The following is a 16387-nucleotide window of genomic DNA, read 5'->3' as shown; positions in this document are numbered from 1 at the left end:
AGCCTCAGCCATTCAGGCTCAACTGGGCCTGGATCTCTCTGGAGAAGGAATACTATATAGTGGATGAGGACACCAAATTCCTGGAGGTGACACTTAAACGCAGAGGCTACCTGGGGGAAACCTCCTTCGTCAGTAAGTGTTGACAGTCTTTTCATTTTACATTTTTATGACTAATAACTAGATTTAGTCAGAGATAGAATTATTATATTTATGGATTTGTTTTAGACCAAAAAAGGACATTATTGTTGTTTCTTATTTGTCATTTTGTTTCCTGTTAGAGTCTTTCTGTAGCATTTCCGTCACCTATTAGCGATAAACTCATATGAGGGATGTTGCCCTTATTAAACTGACAATGTCACAAAGAATTATCGCCCATTTAACTGTTATTGTGTGCCCTTCTATAAAACATCAGCATAACATTCTCTTATAAAACCTACACAGATTCATGTTGAGCTGCAGGATGTCCCCATATTACCCCGACACTTACACTGAAGAAAAGATCAAATCAACACTAATAACAACATGGTGTCTCCAAAGGTGCAGATCTTTTGTGCTCTTGTTTGACTGCTGCTCCATTTCCTCTCTTGCCTGAAAGAGGTCTGATTGAAAGCGCGTATAACCTTTCCTGGTAAAGGTCACTAGGAAATGTCAACATGCTGGTCTGTTTGGCTGCATCAGACACTTGCATGCAACAGATTTACGACAACATATGTTAACATCTACACTTCAGTCTTTGAAGTGGCAAGAGGATTGTAAAGGAGCACATACCCTTATAAATACTGTTAGAAATGCAGAATCCTTTGCACCATACCTAAAATATCTAAATCATGATATACATTGTTTGAAACACCAGAAAAGCACTGGATTAAAATAGCGCTGTCACTATAAGAGCCACTGAAATCAGCAATTAAATCTCTTGTCGCTCAAACCACATACATCCTTCTCCCTCAGGTATCGCCACTAAGGATGGAACAGCTGAGAAGGACAAAGACTTCCGTGGCAAAGCCCAGAAGCAGGTCCAGTTCAACCCCGGCCAAACTACAGCAACCTGGAGGGTCAAGATCTTCACAGACCAGGAGTTTGAGACCTCGGAGACCTTTGAGATACAGCTGTCAGACCCCGTCATGGCTGTGCTGGAGTTTCCTGACACTGCAACAGTCGAAATTGTGGATCCTGGAGATGGTAGGACTCTATTTGGGCAAATCCTTACCACCATACATGCAGCCTTTTTGATTCAAAGACTTACGGTATGTATCATTGACTTGTACATGATTACTCATCATCTGTGTGTCCGTCCCACAACAGAGTCGACTGTCTACATTCCTCAAGCAGAGTACAAGATTGAGGAGGATGTTGGAGAGCTGTTAGTGCCCGTGCGGCGATCAGGAGATGCCAGCCAGGAACTCATGGTAGTTTGTTCAACTCAGCAAGGTGAGATGAACACAAACTATATCACAAATGTATCCCTAAAAAGTACTAAATATCAAAAGTTGAAAAAATAAAATAAATAAAGGTAAGTCCATGTTAACTGTTTTATTGTTACATACCGAACCAGTTGTATTTCATGACATTTATTATTATTTTTCCATTTTTCTACATTAATTATTTATATTAAAGCATTCCTTATTGAATCCTTTGACTTGCTGCTGCCAGGATCCACACAAGAATAACTGAAGTTGAAATCTCCTGTCCTCTCTCTGTTCCCATAATTCCTCAGGCACCGCCACTGGCACCATACCCAGCACTGTGCTGTCCTACTCTGACTACATCACCCGACCTGAGGACCACACCAGCGTGCTGCGTTTTGACAAGGACGAGCGAGAGAAACTCTGTCGCATCATCATCATCGATGACTCGCTGTATGAGGAGGAGGAGAGCTTTAACGTCACCCTCAGCATGCCCATGGGTGGTCAGGTGGGAGCCAACTTCCCAGCCGCCAAGATTACCATCTTAGCAGACAGTGATGATGGTGAGTGAAGTTTGTGTTTGCAATTAAACCTGTTATTGAGCCAATATTGTTTACTGAGCTGGACTTGTTCTGTGGTAGCAACACTTTACTCACCCCAGCAAACTTCAAGTGTGTGGGTGCTCAGTTTTGCAGATAGATGCATGGACACTGCAGACGGATGGCTGGATAGATGAAGCAGTGACTTCATGAAATGACTACAGATACAAACAGAAACATTTATGGCTAACTTTTAAAGATGTCTATTCAGGTTTTCATAAAAACCTCCTGATCCTTTTCAACTTTAAACAAACAAACTAACACATAATTTAACAGGTGTACGTTCACAGATTTCAACATATCTTCATACAAAAGTTTGTATGATATTTAATAACATGGTGACAACGTACCTTAACATAACTCAAAGTTCACTTGGTTTCACAGGGTTTCAAACAGCGGTCTCCTGGGGGAAAGTCCCGTGTTGTTTGACCCATGCACCACACTAACCTGCTTCCTTATGCAGACTTTCAGTCTTTATACTACTTCCTTCTTTAATACCATCAGCTCACTGGTTATGTGATTCGCAGCCTTCCCGATTACATAGGTTATACATGAATTACTTGCTCATGATTATGTGGGTTGCATAGGAATTGAATTACTTTTCGTAGGTATGCCCAGAGGAGCGGAAAGGAAAATTCAAGATAAGATCAGAAACAGATCAGAATTTAGTAATCCCCCAATAATAAGCTGATTTATTTCTGAAGAGACAAAGACCTCTGGGTGTGTACAAACAGTGCATGAGAGCAGCCGGCAGATTTACAAGTAAAAGACGTGCATCATGTCTCAAAATCTGCAGGTGTAGTAGGCCAGTGGTTCTTAAATGCTGTGCTGCGGCACACTGGTGTGCCGTGATGCCAGTCTAGGTGTACCGTTAGATTTGGTGATATCCACACATTGTTACTGCAATATTCAACTGGGCCTATACAAAATTTATTAAATTTACTGTTTCAGTATGTTGTGCGCACCTGTTTCCTAATAAAGAGGAAAACTAAAAAAAACTAATTTAATTGAATTAAAAAAAAAAAAAAAAAACGTCACAGGGAATCTATTTGTCATTGTGTGAATTGTAAGTGTGTGACACATCAAAAGCCCCAATTGGCAGCCAGTGTGAGGGATGAGAACAATTAAAAGGAGAAAGCCATGAGTGGGACGCTGGATCGCATTATTGCATGGAGCAACACACATTATAGAAGCTATTGTGCGCTGATATAAATACAGGTGTGCCTTGTGCCTCGGGCAGCAAAAGTTTGAAAACCATTGTAGTAGGCTACAAAGATGCCAGAGCAGACCAGGAAAAGAGAGATGAGTTGATTTATGATCAGATTGCAGTATACTATCCAACATTGAAGCTTCAGACAAAAGCATTAATATTTGCAGAAAACTATATTATAACTTGCTGATTTCTGTGACTGTTAATTTTAGTGTTGCCGGTCTATGTCTGATTCTGATTCACAGCTTACTTGCTAAAGACAGCAGAAAGGTACTTGCTTGCTGCAAAAGGGAAAAGACCAAAACTAATGCACGCAAATCAACAAAAGCACACAAAGCGAAAAATCACAAACACTGCCTGACAATGAGCAAGGAGCCCAGAACACATTACTTGCCTAAAGGTGAAGACAGAATGGCGTCATGTGCTGTGTTACAGTGCTCCTGACATTTTAGTGGCAGCTGGGGGTGATCCTGTTGCTCATTGCCCCCTTTGATGGTCTATTTTGCCATTTCGGTATCTGCACACTATTAATCGCACAATAACCACAGTCGCCAAAGCAAAAGCCCTTGATACTGTACTCGCCTTAATGGCTTTACAGTATTTTCGGGTCCATTACTCCTCCAGTTTGTGGGTCTGACTGCTTTGTTTACACACTCTGCTCCAGTTATCCTCCACATTCTGTCTGCCTGTGTCTGTCTGTCTGAGTGTTAGAAACAAGATAACAATAGACAGGTGTTGAGAGGGAGAATGACGGTCTCAGTGGATGTTATGCTACACTATGGGCTGTCTGACAGATAAAAGGGCTTCAAACATCATTGTGCTCCTCGAGCGACCCCCAGGCCTCATTGGCATTCAGTGGAGCTCGGGGGAAACAGAGGGCATCCCTTTGTCTGCAGGGACCAAAAGGCAGGTGGTGCAGAGAGAGGGACTATTGTGCAGGGAATCCAAATGACTGGCATGTTTTTACTCTTTCTCCTTGTTTGATGGTATTCAGGGCTACGTTGCCTCTTTCTGTTTATGAACTTGAGAAGGAATGCAGTTTATTTTTTAGGCCATACATCACAGATGTCAGTGGGTTGATTTGATCCGTCAAAGAAAACGTCTTAACAAACTTGACAAATTGTAGCCCCAAAATTCTTAAAATCCTTGAGACCCTTCTTGTCTTTCTTTGCGACCAGCGACACCAGAGTCATTTTGTCTTCCTCACATTTCTCCTCCATATCTCCAGCCTTTCACCGAGGTAATTTCCTGGTCTTGCTTGTTGTAGAGACAGACGTGTTGTGGAGAAAGCATCCCTTGCAACAGGAGTACAATTGAACTTTATGTAAAAATAATCAGCGTGCATTCCCAGACACGTGAAGAGACAAGAGCGGACTCCTCAATGTAAACCTCTATTGTGGATCCACTTCTTGGTGGGTCCTGAAGCAACACCCCGTCATAAATCTGGTTCAGAGTACGTGTGTTTGTGTGTAAAACCATCTGCCTGTCTGAGTAAACTTGTGGTCTGGACTCTCGCCAGTAACGAGCCTCCATTGTTACTGTATTTGTCTGGCTCTTCCTCCCCCTGATCTTTAAGGTTGCCATGTTGGCACACAAACCCCCCATACAACCCCACTCTTCATCCTCCCTGCTACTAAATAGCTGTCTTGGAGGCTGAGGGGCATTGAAAGTGTGCCAGAAATCCCTCTTTCGGCATCAGTTGTCTGTTTCAGCGTCTGTCAAATTCTAACTAAACCCAAGATCTGCCAATTCTAGTCAAGCATCAGTAAGTGGGAGCAACTTTATTGTGAAAACGGGTGTGTTTTAGCCTCCAAACAACACATTCACAGAACATTTAAACAGACAAAAATAATTATATTTGATCAGTCTATCCCATTACCACATCCCAAACTCATTTATTGCCATGTGCTCTGCCCTGTTAATTGTATTTTATATGTTTACTTTAGTTTTAATGCTTCACAAGTGATAAAGAAGGCCAAAAGGGTGTGTAACATTTCCTGAACAGTAGCCACAAGTGACATTTTTGAGATGATGATAAAGGAGACTCATAGTGCCCTTGAAATGACTCAGTAATGTCAGTTACCCAGCAGTATCTTATCTTATTGGCAAGGGTGCATATTATTGCTTATGACTTCAGCTTTTCATTCATAAGAGGACTAAATATTTATTTCCTCTTTCACTTTAATAATGGTTAATAGGGCTTTGACAATTAGTTAAAAGACATTAATGTGGACAACTTTGGGGTTGCTAAGTCATTAAAAATCCCTTATTTACCCCAATCTTGCTTTTTCTTTTAGTACTTTAATTAATCAGGATGGATTATTGCAGCCTTTTATTAATAACTCTTTGTGCATCTGTAACAGTGGCATTGACGAGTCAATAGAAACCAATTAAATCATAGATTACCACCATGTAATACTGCATTATTACCAAAAACAGAGAGATTTTTCACGACCTGGCAACCTAAATGTTTGTGTTGATGGCTTATAGCTGATCTATAAGGCATTTGTTTCAAGTTTAATGTTTATTACATTTATATAGCACTTTAAAATGCAAACAGATTTTGCACCAAAGTGCTTTACAAAAAAAGACATATATGCATATACAGTGATTTTCAAACTTTTTGAGCCGCATGCACACCAAAGTCTCAAAATCTTAAGGCACACCTGTATTTCTATCTGTGCACAATAGGCTCTATAATGTGTGTTATGACTCTCATCACGACATTAATGTTTGTTTTTATTTACTAATATCAAATAACAATTGACAACCAACTATTACTCATGAAATATTTATTAACAAAATGATTCAAAATTCATTTTAAACTTTTTAAACTTTTATCAAAGCACCAATATTACATCCATTTATACAGGAAATAATGTAAGATAATGTGATGTGTTACACACTTAATTAAAATTCAATTCAATTCAATTCAATTTAATTTAATTTAATTTAATTTTTAAGGTAGAGATTGACTCTGTTAGGGAATGGATGTGCACAATATACTGATGAAAAATTCATACATAACTTTTTGTACAGGCCCAGCTGTATATTGCAATAATAATGTGTGGTTTTAACAAAAATCCCATGGCACACCTGGATTTGAATCATGGCACACCACTGTGCCGTGGCACGCCATTTGAGAACCACTTTGTATATGCATATATGCATAGATACATAAAAGTGCATAGATCTAAAAAAAAAAAAAAAAAGTAGTATAAAGTTAAAAGCCATTGGTTACTTTTATTAAGGGGGTCCTATTTGAAATTGGCATCATAATTTAAACTGAAAATGTTTCTTGCCTCAGTTTATAGTCCAGAAGAGCTTAAGGCCTGAGTTTGCCTGCTATCAGTCGATCTCTAAAAGCACTGGCTGGACAGAGTGTGATGAAAACATGCTTTATACAGAAGTGAGGAGAGACAAATTGACAATGTGTTCCAGGGGTCTGAATTCTTGCCCTCTGCCTTTACAAAGTGGATGGTTGCCTCTCTGTCTCTGCCAAACCCTCGCCATACTGCATATTAGCTGCTCTATCATCAGACGCTGGGAACATCCCCTCACTCGTGCACACACAAGAACACCCCTAATTCTTCAGGTGCATCCTCGGCCCTTTGGCGTTGAGTTCAGACAGAGCTGTCTGGATTTAGATAAGTGGGGGGGAGGGAAGTTGAAGGAGAACAGGATAAGAGGGATGACAGCTCTCTTCCTGTGCTGAGTCAAAAATTAGAGAGCTTGCTCAGCTATTCGTGCCAATTTGTCTCTGAACCTGGCTCGATTAAAAGCTTGTGTTGCTATCTAACAAGAAACTTTTGTTGCGACAAACAGCAGAACTGATGAAAATACAATATTTTGACAAAACACCATAATGATAAATGTATTTTATGCACTGTTTTGACAATTACTTTGGCTTATTTTATTTAGAAAAGTAATGACAATAAGGGATTTTGATGTCTTTATCATTTACCCATTGTACTTTCCTATTATTCCAAAATCCCACAGAGCCCTCGCTGTATTTTGGGGAACCTGAGTATGTCACAGATGAGAGTTCAGGCTACGTTGAGGTGAAGGTCTGGAGGACAGGGACCGATCTGTCCAAGACGGCTACTGTCACCGTGCGCTCCAGGAAGAGCGAGCCTGTCTCCGCAGAAGGTAAAACCAGCAGTTTGACACATTAAGCATTTAGTCATGATTGTGCATTACAGTGTTATTTCATGGTTTCCTCTCTGTCTGGCAGCTGGACTGGACTATGTCGGCATCAGTCGCAACCTAGACTTTGCTCCTGGAGTGACGATGCAGACATTCAGAGTGACCATCCTGGATGATCTGGGTCAGCCGGAACTGGAGGGGCCTGAGACCTTTGACCTCGTCTTACGGATGCCCATGAATGCTGTGCTGGGGGAGCCTAGCAAGACCACCATCACCATCAATGATACTTTCACTGACGGTGAGTGTCAAGCACACAAAACCTGATGAAGTATGGTATACCCAAGCCTACAGTAACTTCACAGCATATTCTATATAAGTTGATGTGAGTAAAGTCATATAACTATTGCTAGTCTTTTAAAATAAATACTCTTTTAAATCAATTATATTTTTATCCCCCATTTAATTAATTTTTAAAACGATTCAGTTTAAATTTGGGCATCCTGTATCTTATATGTGTTGTGTAAATTGCAGCCCTTAGCTTCACTCAAATGCAGTGAAAGTCTTTTATTACAAGTTGATTTCTGTCTCTACAGTGCCAAAAGTTCAGTTCAAGGAAGGAAGCTACAAGGTGGATGAGTCCGATGGGGAGGTAACAGCTATTGTGTACCGCAGTGGAGACATTAGCATCAAGTCCACGGTGCGCTGTTACACTCGCCAAGGCTCTGCTCAGGTCATGATGGACTACAGTGAAAGACCCAACACTGACGCATCAGTCATCACTTTCCTGCCAGGTGAGACCTCCCCTCTCCCTCTTAATCTCCCTGTTCCTCTACATCCAGCAGCACTTATCTAAATATGTTGATCCTTTTGTTTCAGGTGAAACCGAGAAGCCGTGTGTGGTCAGCCTGATGGACGACTCGGTCCATGAAGAGGACGAAGAGTTCCGCCTCGTCCTGGGAACTCCAAAGAGCAAGTCTCTGTACGGAGCTTCTATCGGGGAGCAGAAGGAAGCGATCATCACAGTCACAGATGAGAAAGACAGTATGTATTTTACCCACACAGAAAAATATTGTTTAAACACAAAAAAACCACAATATTCCACAAAACCTAAGGAATGACTGTAGCATACAGATAAAAGAATTAAAAATGGTGGGAGTGGAAAATAAATTAGTCCTACCTACCTTAACCTCCTGAGACCCTGTGTCCTCATATGACGACATCAGATTTTGAGTATACTGTAACTTATACCTCATTCTGCTCAACTTAGACCTGTTGTCCTCATTTGTGGACACTTTTTTGTCCCATCTAGTGGCAGTGGAAACAATACACTGATCCATGTAAAAACAAGATGGCAGCCATCTCTGCCAAGTCAGTCTGCAGCTGATGTTTGAGGGCATTGGGATGTAGCCTTATTTGAGGACACTGAGACTTTATTGTGGCCTAGAGAACTACTCTGTTTGATAAAATAAATATGTCTATGTTGTTTTGGCTGACGTATAATTCTAATTTTCTTCCTGTTCCAGAGCCCGTCATCCGTTTCTCTGAGATCAAGTACAGTGTACGTGAGCCTCAGGTCAAAGGTGGCGTGGCGATAGTGAAGATTCCCATCCTGCGGGTTGGAGACACCTCAAAGGTCTCAGTGGTGAGAGTCCACACCAAGGACGGCTCTGCAACCTCCGGAGAGGACTACAACCCGCTGTCAGAGGGTGAGCAGTGACATAGCAGTTTGTACAGTGCTGCTTCATATGACTTTATCTCAGAAATATTAGTTTTTGATCAATGCTCACTTTACTGTCTCTGTTCCTCAGATGTTGAGTTCAAGGAGGGTGAGAAGGAGCACTTTGTGGAGATTGAGATCCTGTATGACGGCGAGAGAGAGATGAGAGAGGCCTTCACTGTACACATGAAGCCAGATGACAACATGGTGGCTGAAATACAGGTGACACAAAGGCCGCACATCACATACAAACACACATACAAGAATAAGCCAGTAGTGAGTCCTGTATGTGCACACGTACAGTGCTGCATATCTACACACGTGAGCATGCGCCCCTCTCATGTCAGCCTGTGTTAAAATAGCCAGGCAGCAGCTGGCATTGCTGTCAGCACGCCTGAACCACAGAGTCTTATAAAAAGCTTTTCCCTCTGGAATGAGATGCTGAGGGGAATGTCCCAGCAGAGCCAAACAGTAGACAAACCTATAAACAGAACTGCGACATTCTACCCATGCACTGTACATCAGACATGTACCGCTCACGTGACAAATTCAAATATGTAAGGTAATTTAACAAAGATAGATTAAATCTGTCGGAGGAATTGTGGGAAATATGTTCGGTCAATTTAAAGTCTGTTTTTGAAGTTGACAACCAACTAACGATGCTTTCCCTCTTCTTGCTAGATGAACAAAGCCATTGTGTACATTGAGGAGATGGATAGTGTGGCAGATGTTACCTTCCCGGCCGTGCCCCACGTGGTTTCCCTGCTCATGTATGACGACACAGCTAAAACCAAAGACAAGCCCCAGCCGCCCAATGGATACCCTGTTGTTTGTGTGACGGTGAGTGTAATGCTTCTGCTGCTTTTGAGAGCCACAAACACCTCCAGGTTTCTTTTAATTTCCGTAGTACGTCTGTACCCTGCTCTGTCTTAGCTCTGGCTGTTTCTAGCTAATGTAGTCCAGGTTTGACAGATCTGGGGCAGCTATGGCTCAGAGGTAGAGCAGGTCATCCACCAATTAGAAGATCGGTGGTTCAATCCTCGGCTCCTCCACTCCACATGTCAAAACATCCTTGGGCAAGATACTGAACCCCAAACTGCTCCTGATGACCGTTCCTTCAGTGTGTGTGAATGGTTACTGAGTAGCAGGTGGCACCATGTATGGTAGCTTCAGCCACCAGTGTGTGAATGTGTTCGTGAATGGGTGAATGTGACACATAGTGTTAAAGCACTTTGAGTGGTTAGAAAACTAGAAAGGCGCTATACAAGCGCAGTCCAACAGGGGAAAACTGCATTTTCCTACCATGCACCTTTGGCATGAAATAATCTGCAAAAAAATCTATCCATTGATTAACTTCAGGGGACCATAAAGAATGTGGTGATGGAGGCATGTGTTTTTTTTCTTGAGAGGCCACTGAGTTAAATGGCTAATGTGAATTTTTGTATATCATGTTGTATATGTTGTATTTAATATGTTGTGAGTTTGCATGCCTCCTACTTTGGTCTCTCTTGTAAAATATATTTTTGATCTCAGTGGGACTTCCTGGTAAAATAAATGAAATAAAATTTTTCAGTTACCATCTGTCTTGTCATCCCCTGCAGGCTTGCAACCCCAAGTACCACGACTTTGACAAAACTGGCTCCATCTGCTCTGCTGAGAACATCAATGACACCCTCACTCAGTATCGCTGGCTGGTCAGCGCCCCCACCGGCTCAGATGGAGTGGCCAGCCCCATGAGGGAGGTGGACACCAATACTTTCTTCACCAACACCAAGTCCATCACTTTGGATTCCATCTACTTCCAGAGCGGCTCAAGGGTTCAATGTGCAGCGAGAGCTTTCAATGCCAATGGAGATGCTGGTCTGGAGCTGTCTAGCCCCATCGCTGTGATCAGCAAAGAGGAGGGTGAGTGAATGACCGATGGGACATGCCACGTTCATGCTCAGTATGAAGATCATTAACTGACCTCTGACTGTTTGCAGGTATGTGTCAGCCTCGTATCCAAGGCACTGTTGGAGCTGAACCCTTCTCTGCAAAGATCCGCTACACTGGTCCAGATGACCCAGACTTCCCCAACCTCATTAAACTGACAGTCAACATGCCTCACATGGATGGTGAGCAGTAAACACAGATTACAACCATTAATAGTCTTTAATGTTTAGTAGCCAGAGATCCAGATAATTAAGCTATTCACTCTCTACAGGCATGTTACCAGTGATCTCCACTAGACCTCTGTCCAACTTTGAGCTCACCCTGAGCCCAGATGGCACGCGTGTGGGCAACCATCGCTGCTCCAACTTGCTGGACTTCAATGAGATCCAAACAGGCCACGGCTTCATCACAGATGCAACAAAGAACCCTGAGATCATTGGCGAGACTTCACCCTACCAGTACAGCCCGATCATGCGCTCAACCAACTCTTTGCGCTTCTACAGGAACCTCAACTTGGAGGCCTGCCTCTGGGAGTTCACCACCTACTACGACATGTCAGAGCTGCTGAATGACTGTGGAGGCTCTATAGGCACCGATGGACAGGTAGGACACACATGAAGGAAACAAATAAACCCAAATCAGTCATTCCAATGGCCCAGTTACACCAACATTTATTTAACAATTGACTCACTTCCATGTTTTGGTGAACTTTGACATGCATATTGACCAATTGCAGAATGTCTGTTGAAAGTTGGAGACCAAAATGGAAGAAACTATTGTAGCCTATTAGCTGTGCTGCACCATCTACCTTTATATCACAGCCTATGTTGGAGTACAGCTCTACAAAAGACAGTCAGGTTAGACAAGAGTGGTGGTGCAAATATGTGTTTTGAATAAACTGTTTGAAACTACTGTCTTTTAAGCAACTAAGCAAACCAACTTGCTAACTAACAATAGCGGACAGCTAGCAAGTAAGCTAGCTTGGAAAGGTGTATCTAAGTTTCCTGGGTCCTATGTTCCTCAGCTCACTATCCTCTTAATATGACACATTAAAAAGACTTTTCAAAGGGTTTTATGTTCTCAGCAATGTTTTTGTCTTTAGGTGAATTGTTCAATGTATGTTTCAAGTCACTGTCACCAAGCACATATTTCATACATAGATGTGTGGGTGAATTTCACTGTGCCACCTTCTGGTCCTTGACAATGTCTGATTTGTCTCTTATTCAGGTGCTGAACCTGGTCCAGTCTTACGTCACGCTTCGTGTTCCTCTGTTTGTATCCTACGTCTTCCACTCTCCCGTAGCTGTGGGAGGCTGGCAGCACTTTGACCTGCAGTCAGAGCTCAAACTCACCTTTGTGTATGATACAGCTATTTTATGGCAGGACGGCATCGGCAGCCCACCTGAGGCTGAGCTACAGGGTATGTTCTCTGACAGATGCTGCTCTCTGTTGGTGATTACAGTCCATTTGTGAAGCACTGTGTAACTTCGTTCTTTGTTTTCACAGGAGCCATGTACCCAACCAGTATGCGTATAAATGAGGAGGGACGCCTGGTAGTCAACTTCAAGACAGAGGCTCGCTTCAGGGGACAGTTTGTTATGTCTCATCCAGGTAAGAGGGTGGCGCCCACGCACACACACACGCCCTAAAACCATCCAGTGCGGTCATTCTATACAGCGACCTCCTATTGGATTACCCTGTGGCCGACATCCTCTCTTCATCTATTTCTGGAGCTCCACATTAGGGGTCCTTCCTGTGTGAAAGTGGCAGGGGTCATTTCAGCAAATGTCAAAATGACCCTTCAGGGTTTTACAGTTAGGAGGCGAGTGGCCCAAACAATGTAGAAGGTCACTCTATAAATAAAAAGTAGACACAGTTGCAGTTGTAGTTTAGACAAATTGCAGCTTTAAAGATTTACTGTCTACATGTTTATTTTCTTTTTCAGGCACCAGCGTGTCATCCATGGTGATATGTGCTGACCACCCTGGGCTGACATTCACGCTCGCCCTGGTCAGGACTGAGCCTACGTACAACCAACCCATGCAGCAGTGGAGCTTTGTCTCAGACTTTGCTGTAAGTTGATATGCTGTCAAAACATGCCAGCTGCGGTGAAATGATCACAAACATCACAGACAGCCTTATAAGTGTTTCTGTGTGACCTCTAGGTGAGAGACTACTCCGGGACCTACACAGTGAAGTTGATCGCCTGCATTGCATCACCTAATGGGGAGTTCAGCATCCCTCCTGTCTGCCATCCAAGAGAGCCACTGACGTTTGACATGGACATTCGCTTCCAGCAGGTTAGCCTAAATATCCTGACAAAAATCCTCCAGAACACAGATGTTTTATTTTAAGGTGACACTTTAAATAGACCCAGATCATTCAGACTTCACTTGTGGAGCTAGGATGCAAGGAAGAGACGTGAGTAGAGCGAAGAGACATGTTTGCATAATGAAAAGCAGCCTTAGAGTCATAAGAGTGATTTTCTACAGTTTCACTTCCTCCACGGTTATCTCCTCATCTGTAGTTGACATCTATAGAATCTAACCACCAAAATCTTTTCAGATGGAGGTACCTAAAACCAGATCTTATCAAATGGGGGTCAGTGACCTAATGTGTATCAGTTTAGGAGTCCTTGACACAAAAAAGGTTGAGAATATCTCATTTAAGGGGAAAGAAGATCCTCCATGATGATGGAGAGCAAACAATATCCAGGTCACGGGAGGAGAAAGGACACAAAGAAGCATAAGTTAGCAAAATGAAAGCACCCTTTTTTCACATTGGGCTCACTTCTATAGTGAATTAGGTAATAAAAATAAACTGTTACCTATTTTTCTGGAGACCCTGAAGGTCCCCTGGTTGAGAACATTTGATTTAGACTTTAAGAACTTTTAATTGTTTTCAGGGAAGTTACATTTGTCAGAAGTTTTCATTGACCACAAACTTTCTTTAGATTGGTGCTTTTCTCTGATCTGCCGCCTATAATCTGTTCTGTGTACGGTAACTCTTCTTCTGTGCTCCAGGTGAGTGACCCAGTTGCAGCCGAGTTTAGCCTCAACACTCAGATGTTCCTGCTGTCCAAGAAGGAGCTGTGGCTGTCTGACGGCTCCATGGGCTTCGGAGAGGGGACTGATGCTGCTTTTTCAGAGGGTACTACAACAGTGCCATCTAGTGGACTTTAGTAAACATTACAGCTGAGGACCATTAACCCTGTGGATCCCATGTTACAGTCTCACTGACCATTTCATCTGTTCTTTGCTTTAGGTTCCACAATCTTCGGTCGTGTGATGGTGGACCCAGTCCAGAACTTGGGCGACTCCTTCTCCTGCAGCATAGAGAAAGTCTTCCTCTGCACTGGAGCAGATGGTTATGTTCCCAAGTACAACCCCACCAACAAGGAGTATGGCTGCCTGGCAGATGCTCCCTCTTTGCTTTACAGATTCAAGATCCTGGTAAGATGTGATGAATCCACATACTTTAGTGTGTTATCTAAGCCAAAACAAGAGGAAGTAAATTCTGATTTCTGTGTGTGTTGTTCCTACAGGACAAGGCCCAGCCAGAGACTCAAGCCACAGCATTTGGTGATGTCTCTTTTAAGGCCACACTGGCTCAAGACACACCTGGAGGTCTGCCTTTGATCAGACAGCCAGGATCAGACGGCTTCACTCTCTCCTCATCTCCACTTTTCCAGGTCCTAAAATACAATATATTCTTGTATTGGATAAAGACATAATAGATACGGACAGAAAGACTCAAACATGTTTTTCCTCTGCAGGTGGCTGCTGGTCGAGAATGGTTCATCCACACTATTTACACAGTCCGCTCCAGAGAAAATGCCAACCGCAACATCGGCAAGCGCAGTGTGGAGTACCTGCATCACAGCATGACATCTGTTGAGCAGCCACAAACCTCCGACATGGCCACCCGACGCCACCGCCGTGCTGCCCCTGCTTTCTCCGCCCCTGGTGAAGTCCAGGACATCGGTGTTGAAAACAACCGTGGCACCAACATCCAGCACATCGCTCTAGACAGAGCGGACCGCATGGTGGTTAGCCAGCGCCAGCCCTGGTCCCCAAACCGCGACGCCCTCCTGGAGCGCCCCCTGCTGGAAAGCTCTGGCAGAGAAATGGCTGACACCTCCACCCTGCCCATGTTAGTGGGCCTCGCAGGTTTGATCCTTCTCATCTGCCTCATCGCCACCATTGTCATTCTGCTGCTGCGGCGCAAGAAGAGGGAAAAGAAGACGCAGTTCCCTCCTTACACCACCTCCTCTTCTTCTGCCTACACTGGCTACAGCCACAGCCCAGCGGGTATGTGGAGCAGCTCAGACAACTCTGAGGTCTAGATGTGGCTCCCCTCCACCTCACACACCTGCCCCCCTATTATAAAGACTATGATAGTCTTCTCCACCATTGTGCCTTTAAAGCCCAACTCTTGTAGCACTGAATAGAGCCCAGTACAACCTGTGGACAGCACAATATGTCAGTGCCTGGGGCCTACATGCAGAGAACGCACCAGAGTTTTCAGAGGCTTATTGATCTCTGATGTTAGTTCTTGCTGTACTGTACTGTAGGTTTTTGCAGCCTATTTTGAATCATGGATGTACGAAGAAGCCCCTCACAATGATTCACCTGCTTTATTGGTTGCCAAGTTGTAAAATATCCCACTTTATTCAGCGTTTGCAAATGCATGAAAGCCCCAGTTTAGTAAATGCAATTATCTCACAACATAAGAGGCAACCTTGTTTAAATTTCAAGAAAGAAAATAATTGTTTCTGTTCCTCCTTTAAAAAATAACCAGTTTACCAAGTTTTTTTTTATTACTGTAATTCACTGTGTTCATTATTTTGTTTTGTGGAGAGTAGAGCAAAATGGACTGAATGTTAGTTGACCTTATTGAATGATGTGATAAATGATTTTTAGTATCGATATTTCACTGTTGTGCTTTAAAAGCCTGCAGTACACCTGCTGCCCACTGCTGAGTAACTCTACCGATATGGTGCCATTGAAAGGGATTGTAAATGTCATTTAAGTCTTTTGACAATGCAGATTTTTTTTTTACGTTTTTTCAGGTCAATGTGGCTGAAATCAGATGCAAAACTATCTGTGTACATATCAATGTAGGACTATGAAAAAAAAGGTATTACTACACCCTGGTGAAACTTGAAAAAATATGAACTACATGTCTTTCTGGTTTGTTGATCAAGTCCTGAAAAAACAAGTGCAGCATAAAAGTTATAATTATTCTTCTACAGGTGACAGTATATTTTAATGTGCCAATTGTTACTACACTTTTGTGCCTCATTAATTTTATGTCAGTTTCAAGAGTTTGGATGTATGTACACCTCAACTGCCAAATACAAATGTCCTTTTTTGAT

The 16387-nt window shown here is 42.8% G+C and overlaps 1 protein-coding gene across 1 annotated transcript; it reads left to right on the top strand.

Annotated features, from left to right (window-relative positions):
• The first annotated feature begins 6 nt into the window (after nt 1–6).
• LOC126389961 (FRAS1-related extracellular matrix protein 2-like) lies at nt 7–16386 on the top strand. The gene is made up of 22 exons (XM_050043996.1): nt 7–132; nt 952–1182; nt 1306–1431; nt 1718–1969; nt 7215–7364; nt 7450–7659; nt 7955–8152; nt 8238–8402; nt 8885–9067; nt 9170–9300; nt 9760–9918; nt 10680–10983; nt 11061–11192; nt 11282–11613; nt 12238–12430; nt 12517–12621; nt 12956–13083; nt 13176–13310; nt 14034–14160; nt 14275–14462; nt 14555–14701; nt 14786–16386. The coding sequence occupies exons 2-22, from the start codon at nt 1125–1127 to the stop codon at nt 15353–15355; spliced, it is 3993 nt and encodes a 1330-aa protein (XP_049899953.1). The 5' UTR covers nt 7–132; nt 952–1124; the 3' UTR covers nt 15356–16386.
• The last annotated feature ends 1 nt before the right edge of the window (nt 16387 follows it).

Source organism: Epinephelus moara, chromosome 5 (assembly GCF_006386435.1).
Source record: "Epinephelus moara isolate mb chromosome 5, YSFRI_EMoa_1.0, whole genome shotgun sequence".
NCBI lineage: Eukaryota > Metazoa > Chordata > Actinopteri > Perciformes > Serranidae > Epinephelus > Epinephelus moara.
The sequence above is the reverse complement of the archived record's forward strand: the minus strand, read 5'-3'. Positions and strand labels throughout refer to the sequence as shown.

Coding starts and splice junctions, on each gene's coding strand:
- LOC126389961 (XM_050043996.1), top strand. CDS start 1,125: ATGGCTGTGCTGGAGTTTCCTGACACTGCAACAGTCGAAATTGTGGAT. Junction 7,660..7,954: donor CAATGATACTTTCACTGACG/GTGAGTGTCAAG, acceptor CTGTCTCTACAG/TGCCAAAAGTTCAGTTCAAG. Junction 13,311..14,033: donor TGGACATTCGCTTCCAGCAG/GTTAGCCTAAAT, acceptor TCTGTGCTCCAG/GTGAGTGACCCAGTTGCAGC.